The 9433-nt window shown below is 41.3% G+C and overlaps 1 protein-coding gene across 4 annotated transcripts in view; it reads right to left on the reverse strand.

Moving 5' to 3' along the window:
• Positions 1–5333, reverse strand: part of hexb (hexosaminidase B (beta polypeptide)) — a 43603-nt gene extending 38270 nt beyond the window's left edge. The window contains exons 1-2 of one of the 4 annotated variants that reach the window (XR_011952377.1): positions 4854–5333; positions 214–279 (exon numbers count right to left, since the gene is read on the reverse strand). Coding sequence is in view for 3 of the 4 variants with exons in the window: in XM_072548036.1 (XP_072404137.1) it covers positions 214–279; positions 4854–5286 (499 nt within the window). In the remaining variant the exon portion in view is untranslated. The remainder of the gene's footprint in view (positions 1–213; positions 280–4853) is intronic. The other 3 variants (XM_072548036.1, XM_072548047.1, XM_072548058.1) reach the window with 3 other exon arrangements.
• Between the last annotated feature and the right edge of the window lie 4100 nt (positions 5334–9433).

Genomic DNA, 9433 nt, shown 5'->3' on the forward strand with positions numbered 1-9433 from the left:
GGAATGCATTCACTAGAGAGTAGTCTCTATCTTTAAGGAAAAGAGCACTTGAAATGTTAACATTCAAGACTATGGACCAAGTGCTGGAAAGTGATCAAGAAGTTTTTCTTAGTGCAGACTCAGTGGGCTAAAGGACCTCTTCTGTATTCTACAATTATTTGAAATACAAAACCACTAGTGCATAGAAAGATAAGCTCTCTTGCTAACACTCACCCCGCAGTGCACCCCACACATTTTCAGATTTCAGGACAGCTACTGGTTGAGTAACGACAATCTCATCTAAAAAAGGAGAAAATTAAAGTAGACAGACAAAAATCCTCAGATTCTGATAAAGTTACAGATTAATAATTAATTGACAAAATACCAAATTACCATACTCTTGGGCAATTCTAAAATGTTTGCTAGTTAACTGCAGTTCAGTTAATAACTGAATAATTGTAGAGTCAAGGTTCCAGATTCAAACCTCATGCTGGACTCAAGTACAAAGTCCAAACAGACACTGTCATACTGAAGGAGTGCCACATTGGCAGTGTCACTGTTCAGTTCAGACATTAAAAAGCAGATCGGAGCTGAAAAGTGTGTTGCTGGAAAAGCGCAGCAGGTCAGGCAGCATCCAAGGAGCAGGAGAATTGACATTTTGGGCATAAGCCCTTCTCCTGCTCCTTGGATGCTGCCTGACCTGCTGCGCTTTTCCAGCAACACACTTTTCAGCTCAGATCTCCAGTCCTCACTCTCTCCTAATTAAAAAAAGCAGACCTGCCTATTCAGTAGATGTAGGCAAGGTTCAACTATACTGGTTTGAACAACAGTAGCAGAATGATCCATGGTAGCTTGGCCAACTTTATTCTTTAAATTCCCAACTGAATATTAATCAAATTACTGCTAGAGTGTGGCACATGGAAGTTATCTGCCACATTCTTGTAGTACAACATTGCATTGGTTGTGAAGGGAGATAATTAGTTGCATATATCATATTTCATGTGACATAGTCAGTTTTGTCTATAGTAATAGAGCCAAATTCTCAGAAGAACCTCAATTATCTGAAGGACAGAGTATTTCATTTAAATCAATCAGGACCTTGCAATCTTGTTTGGATAATCAAATTCTAGATGAGAGGGTTCTCTAGTTACATTTAGAAGTGGGATCTGTCAGAATACAGAGCAACTTTGAACAAGGCCACAGTTTTTCCACATGGAGTACCAAATAAGGCCTAAAATGCATTCCATTTTTAAAGTCAGTAAATCTAGATAAAGTAATCGGCTCAATTCATCCATGGTTTAATAATTGCAGGAAGATAAAGCTGGCTAGCCAAGGAGAAGAATTGTAGAAAGTTACATGGAAGCCAAATGGTCAAGACATGGGTCATTCATGATATAGACAATTCCTTATGTCTACTTTGTTAGTTAAGTGGTCTAAGCCTTTTCCCAATATGATCCCCTAGATATCCTGTAATCATTTCTGCAGCCTATCTGACAACAAATGATCACCAGGAATGAAATTCAGTAAAGAGAGAAAACATTTATATTGCTGACTGGTTGACAGATGGTCTTAAGGTATCCCCATAGAAAATCCACTAATTGTTGATGACTGGCAGCTTAGTGCCAAACTTTGTTCAAATTTTAAAATCAGACAAGTTCACTGATTGGCCAAAGCATGTCATGAGAAATGAACCAGAAAATGGCTCTAATTTGGAGATGAAACAAGTACGCATATATGTTCTGACTATCTGCAAAGGACAGTGCTGTGTCTTAGCAGATGCAGCTTTAAATATTTGTACAGGTACACAGTTAAGAAACACCATTGGGGAAAACAGAGGGTTGAATATAGACTCAAACTATACAGTTAATGTCAGGAAAAAGCACTCAAGAAATTAGAAAAGCAAGCAAAAAGACAGGTGTAATTAAGGGCATCTTTAATTTGTATATAGATTGGAATAATTCTTGAAGAGTTTATGAAGTCTGAACAAGTATGAGGAACAACTAGAGGACAGGGCATTCTAGCTTAAGGTTTGTGTAACGAGACAAGAATAATTGGTAGTCTAGCTGTAGAAGCTCATTAAGGAAGAAAGTGACCATGAGATCAAATTCTTCATTAAAAGAAAGGTGGCAAGTGAGATTCAGCACCTTTATTCTCAGAATCAAAAGAAAACTACAATGGTATTAGGCAGGAGACAGCTATCAAATTGGGAACACAAGATGATCATGTCAAACATTTATGTAGAACAGTACAGCACAGCACAAGAATAGGCCCTTCAGCCTTTGTCTTGCCAAGATTATGCTACTCAAACTAATCCCATCTACCTGCACATGATAGATATGCCTCTATTCACTGTCTGTTCATGTCAGTCCAAGTGACTCTAAAACTTTGCAATCATATCTGCTTCTATCACTTACCCTGACAGTATGCCCTAGGCAGCTATCACTATGACTATCATCTCTCTCCTTTGCACATTCCCTCACTTTAAACTTTTGTTTTAGTTCTTTTCCCAAGATTCCACACAAGATGCTATTCAAAATGTCAGATACATTGCTGGTCATCTTCCAAATTCTATGTAGGCTCTGAAACAGCTCAGATTGTTGTTAGCCAATGTAACCCCAGTATTAAAAAAGGGAGAAAACAGCAATAAGCATCTTAGCCTGACATTAGTAGTCAGTGAAAATACTAGAGTGCATTACAAACAATTCAATAGTAGAGCATAGAAAAGTGACTGTTTAGTCACAGTCAGCATGATTTACAAAAGGGACATCTACTAGAATTTATTAGAAACTAGTAGAGTTGATGAGGGGGAAACCAGATGTTGTTACTTGGAGTTTCAGAAGGCTTTCCACAAAGTCCTATATTAGAGACATGGATGGAAAAATAAAAATCAAAAACATGGGGATTGGGGTGGTGTACTGAAAACTGGCTGGAGGTCAGGAAACAAAGTATTAAGTGTGTCATTTGAGTGGCAGTCTGATCACAGATCAGCATTTGGACCCCATAAATATAGATAACTAGTTTAATATCACCAAGTTTGCAGATGACTGCATTGGGTGGGACAGTGAACTGTGCAGAGGATGCAGAGTAGCTTCAGTGTGATTTGAACAAGATGGGTGAATGGGGAAATGGATGGCAGTTGAAGCATAGTGTGGCTAAATGTCAGTTATATAACTGAAAACCAGTTAAGGGCAAATTACCTGGATGCCAACAAACCAGCAAAGGGAAGAGGTGAATCAAGACAGTGTTCTTTTAAAGTAAGGAGATGCAGTAGGCAGACAATGGTATTAGCTTTCATTGCTAAAGGAGGGTACATGGACAGAGATCTCTTGTGGCAAGTGTCTAGTCACTTGATGAGATCACATCTAAAGTGATGTGCAATTTTATCTGAAGGAAGATGTTCTAACTACAGGTCACCTCAATTCCTGACATGGCACGACTGATCAATGGGAATTGATTGGTTAGGACTACATTTGTCAGAGTTTTAAAAGAATTTGGTTCTAGAGAATGATAAGGGTATTCCCAATAACGAGAGCCCAGAATCACAAGTCACAGTCCAAGGTTGCAAGGTAGGTCATTTAGGACAGAGGAGAAATTTCATCAAGACGGTGTTGAGTCTTTAGAATTCTCTGCCACCAAAAGCAGTTGAGGTCAAAACCTTTAAATAGCTACAGTTCAGGGTTAAAGGGATCATAGGGTACAGGTAGAAAGCAAGAACAGCATAGAGTTGAGTGATCAGCCACAAGTCATATTGACTGACAGAACAGTCTCAAGTGGCCAAGTTGTTTATTCCTGCTCCTATTTTCTATGGTTTTATGTACTTTTTTCTTTCATTGGCCATTATCAGTACATGCTCAGTAACTTATTGCTTTTAGTTCAGTTTCATTCTTTTAGTCCCACTCTAAGCAATGACCCTGGTAAGAAAAAAAGTGGTACATTATCTGGTCTTGAGAGCTTGCTTTGCAGATTCATTGCAGTTCCTCCCCCCCCCTACAAAATACTTATGATAACTGGCTTTAATACTGCAAGACATCCTGCCTTGAAAGGCCTTCCATGGAAAACAGTGGTAACATAGCAATGTCACAACATCTCCAGATTTGTGATCAAGTTTTCAAAAAAGTTGGAAATGGGTGATTAGCTCAGTAGACAGGTTTACCATGCAGAATGATGCAAACATGGGTTTGATTCCCACGGTGGCTAGAGTTACCACAAGGACCATCTTTCACAACTTCTTCCCTCACCCAAGGCATGGGAACCTTAGACTAAGCCATCACAAGTCACTCTCTAATGAGACTAGCCCAATGGACTGTAATGGCTTTATCTTTTACTGCAAGTTAGAGCCAGAATCAAAAGTATGGAAACACCTTTGGGTTTAACTTATTTATGCCAAGTCAGTCATCTCATTTGCCTGCACTTGAGTCATATCCTCTGTTCAAGTGTATTTTAAAAGTTGCAACAATACATGCATCTTTACTTCTGCATACTTTGGGAACATTGCCTTAACTCAATTGATTGACCTGGACAGACTGTAAAAGTTCGTTTCAGGAACAACTCAAACTCCCACAGAAGTCAAAATTCGTTAAGGGAAGGAAATCTGTTGTGACCTCCGACCTAGAGCTGACAGTTAAGTGCCCCTTGAAGTGGCTTAGGGAGAGTCAGAACTAAGAATGGGCAACAAACATTGGCTTTGCCAGGGACACCCATATTCCGTGAAAGTTTTTTTGGGGGGGGGGGGGGGGGAAAGAAGGAAGGGAGAATTTTAAAAGTTGCATTTATACGGCGCCAAGCAGATCGGTAGGCACCATTTCCGGGTGTCACCTCTACCCCATTCCCCCCCCCCCTCAGGAGGACAGGGGAGGGGGCGGAACAATACTCACAGGTTTCGACAGAAGTGACGCTGGGATGTTGGTTACACTGGGGGTCACTGCCAGTGATAGTGACCTGCAGCTGAGTCAACTCCTCGACATCGCTGCCGGCCAGCTGATTCCTCTCGGCGGAGCTGCCGAAGATGTAGTAGAAATACCGGCGGAAGGCGTTGTCCAGAATGGAGCAGCCGACCGAAGCGGTGGACCAGGGCGAGTGGACGATCTGGAAAGTCGCGGGGCTCAGCCGGTAAAGCTCGGACTCAATGTGGACGTTCTGGGGTAAGGGCCAGAGGGAGCCGAACGGCGAGTCCTCTTCGTCAGGCGAGAGCGCTGTGCCGCGCCCGAGGAGTAGGAGGAACAGGAGCCCGGAGAGGAGAAGCCGGAGCCCCTGTTGTTGTGGTGGTGGTGGTGGTGGTGATACACACACACTCCTCGACGCCGCCATCCCCTGCCTGACTGGGCAACACCTACTCGAGCTCCGCTTTAAGAAGCCGCGCGGACAGTCATGTGAGCGGAGCTCCTCACGTGACACATTCAAAAACCACTTCAACCGTCGGGAATGTGCCATCCTCCGGTGGGTCTTAGCGCCGACTACCGGGCATTCCCCATGGCCGCACCTTAGGGGTGTGGGAAGACTGGCGTCACCTGGCGGGAAGGATTCAAAAATAAATTTCAAAGCATTCACCTTCCTTCGGGCATCACAGCCGCAACAAAACAAACAACCTTATAATTTGGAGATGCCGGTGTTGGACTGGGGTGTACAAAGTTAAAAATCACACAACACCAGGTTATAGTCCAACAGGTTTAATTGGAAACACACTAGCTTTCGGAGCGACGCTCCTTCATCAGGTGGTCGTGGAGGGCTCAATCCTAACAGAATTATAGCAAGAATTTACAGTGTGATGTAACTGAAATTATACATTGAACAATTGATTGTCTGTTGAGCCTTTCATCTGTTAGAATACAGTGATAGTTTCACTTCTTTCATGTGTAAATCACAAAACCTTTTTTTAAAAAAAGGTTGCATTCTCGGGGTAGCTGTTAACAATGATGATAGCTAGACAATATGTTGAAGGTGTTGGCCCCCTGTGTTCTCTGTCTATGCCATGATGTTTAGATTGATTCACCATTGTTAACAGCTAATGCAAGAATGCAACCTTTTTCAAAAAAAGGTTTTGTCATTTACACATGAAAGAAGTGAAACTGTCACTGTATTCCAACAGATGAAAGGCTTAACAGACAATCAATTTTTCAATGTATAATTTCAATTACATCACACTGTAAATTCTTGCTATAATTCTGTGTTAGGATTGAGCCCTCCACGACCACCTGATGAAGGAGCGTCGCTCTGAAAGCTAGTGTGCTTCCAATTAAACCTGTTGGACTATAACCTGGTGTTGTGTGATTTTTAACCTTATAATGTGATTATTAAGGTTCATCAAGTACATTGCAGCATTTTGGTAGACATGATTTGTAGATGCTGGTGGACTGGGGTGTACAAAGTTAAAAATCACACAACACCAGGTTATAGTCCAACAGGTTTAATTGGAAGCACTAGCTTTCGGAGTGCTGCTCCTTCATCAGGTGGTTGGTTATATTAGTGCTTCCAAATATACCTGTTGGGCTATAACCTGGTGTTGCAATCCCACTCCCAATCCAGCAGCCCTGAAAGTTCATTTCTCTCAAATGGAAATTGAATAATTAAGTCGTAATGTTACTCTGAATATATTCTTGGGGAGATGATGGCATCTTGGTAATGTCATTGGAAAGTAATCCAGAGGCTCAGACTAATGCTGCTGGACATAGGTTCAAATGGTACCTGGTTGAATTTTAATTCAGTTAATATAATCTGGTCTCAGTAATAGTAACGATCGAACATCATTTGTTTTAAAAAAACAAATTGCTGGAGAAGCTCAGCAGGTCTGGTAGCATCTATGAAGAGAAATCAGTTAACGTTTCAGACCTGTGACCTGTCTTCAGGAGAAGCTAGGAAAATGTTGGTTTATATGCAGAAGGTAGGGTGGGGAGAGGGAGTAAACAATAAGGGGGAATAGAGCTCAAAGAGAGAAGAACAGTTGGACAGACAAAGGAGTGGATAATGACCTGGCTAGAGGGTGAATGACCCTGAGCTTCCAGTTCCACTTTAACACACCGCCCTGTTCCCTGGCCAATATCCCTGACTCAGGCTTGCAACTGTGCTCCAGTGAAGCTCAGCATAAGCTGGAAGAACAACACCTCATTTTCTGCTTGGAGACCCTGCAGCCTTCTGGACTCAATATTGAATTTGATAACTTTAGGGCTTGATCTCTCCTATGTCCTAGTCCCCAACCCACATACCAGGCCTTGTTATAATATAGTCTGCTATCACACACAACCTATTGTTAGCCACTAACAGTCTCCATTAACAGCTATTCACACTTCTAGCCAGATTGGTATCCACTCCTTTGTCTGTCCAACTGTTCTCTCTCTTTGGGGTCTATCCCCAAGTATTGTTTACTTCTTACCCCCTCACCTTACCCTATCTTCTGCGTATAAACCAACATTTTCCAAGCTACCATCAGTTCTGAGGAAGGATCACCAGACCTAAAATGTTAACTCTGATTTCTCTCCACAGATGCTGCCAGATCTGCTGACCTTTTCCACCAATTTCTGTTTTTGTTTCTGATTTACAGCATCCGGAGTTCTTTCAGTTTTTATTTGTTGAAAAAAACCTGTCTGTTTCACTAATGTGCTTTGGGGAAGGATATCTGCCATTAATTTGCAAGCCATTAATTTCAAGGGCAATCAAGGATGGCAACAAGTGCTGGCATTGCCATCGATGCCCAGATCTCAAGAAAAGAATAAAGAAAAAATATTTCAGCTAGTTTTTAATGTACCTGAAAATACTATATCACAGAGCCATAAGATACGCATGGAAAGAGAACCTTTACTTCAACTCGTCCATGCAGACCAGATATGCTCCCTGTCGAGGTGCCACCCAGGCATATACAATATCGTAGGCTGGCAAGCAGAGCAATCTCACCCCTCTGTACCACCACCATGTACAGGTCTGGGCCAATAGACTGTTCCCTAGATGGGTTTGGATGAGGATAAGATGTTGCTCATAAACAAAGTGCTCGAGTGATTTGGAGGATACGACAATGTAGTAAACGCCACTCTTAATTTATTCCTTATTTCAATTATGTCACCATTTATACAATTAACTCCATCGATCACAAAATGTGTTGGTAGATTACTCTTGTTTCACCTTCTCCCCTGTTGCAATACTTTTTAACATCTTTTCTCAATAAACTTAAAACCCCTATTGGAAAGAATTTATGGCCCCTGCTTCAATATGAATTCGTGAGAGAATTCTACATTCAAATAATTCTGCACAAACAATAGCACATAAAGGGGCCACTCCTTGTGCTTGTACTAATTCTTCGGCTGGAGTTGTGCACTTCAATCCACTTTTGTGCTTTGTTCCAGCATAAATTTATGTTCCTTTTTCAGATTATTAAGTAATTTATAGGTTACAGTTAAGTTGTAATTTCAGCATGCAAATGATTCCGTCTGCACATCATGTGTGTCCTAAGGACATCAGGATATTTATAACTCCACCCTGTGAACATGTACATGACAACAGAAGATAAACAGAGAGATCTTTTGACATGGTCTGCTCCAAAACTCTTGATGTGGACCTTTAAATGTATTTCTGTAACCAGCAGACATCACCAGTCTGGATAGTTATTATATATGGGAAATTATGTGACTGCACGTCAAGTAAATGTTAGAAATGTTGTGAATGCCCACATGGTGCAAATTGCAAATAACCAACAGAGAATTGGCAGTATAGATTAACTGGAATAGTTTCTCTGTGTCTTAAAGTGCTTTACAACCAGCAGTAATTTTGTAATTTTAAAGTCAACAAAAATTAGATAATTTGAAAGTTTTTGTAAATAGTAATGCAAAAATGAGCAGAGTCATTTCTTTTCAGATGTTGTCTAAGAGACATACATTGGCCAGGACACCAAGACATACAATTCATGACTAGACAAGCATATCAGAATATAAAAACTTAAACCTCAAACTTTCAACTTCCAAAGAGCTTCAAATAAAAAGTTAATAGCGTCAAATACTTATCAATCTGTACTAAGGCCTAGCTATTTATAGAGTCATAGAGGCATAGAGACGTGCAGCATGGAAACAGACCCTTCGGTCCAACTGATCCATGCCGACCAGATATTGTAACCCAATCTAGTCCGATCTGCCAGCACCCAGCCTATATCCCTCCAAACCCTTCCTATTCATATACCCATCTAGATGCCTTTTAAATGTTGCAATTGTACTAGCCTCCACCACATCCTCTGGCAGCTCGTTTCATACACATACCACCCTCTGCGTGAACAAGTTGCCCCTTAGGTCTCTTTTATTTCTTTCCCCTCTCACCCTAAACTTACACCCTCTAGATCTGGACTCCCCCACCCCAGGGAAAAGATTTTGTCTATTTATCCTATCCATGCCCCTCATGATTTTATAAATCTCAAAAAGGTCACCCTCCCAGCCACCGACGCTCTAGGGAAAACAGCCCTAGCCTATTCAACCTCCCTATA

Source organism: Chiloscyllium punctatum, chromosome 2, assembly GCF_047496795.1.
Source record: "Chiloscyllium punctatum isolate Juve2018m chromosome 2, sChiPun1.3, whole genome shotgun sequence".
Lineage (NCBI taxonomy): Eukaryota > Metazoa > Chordata > Chondrichthyes > Orectolobiformes > Hemiscylliidae > Chiloscyllium > Chiloscyllium punctatum.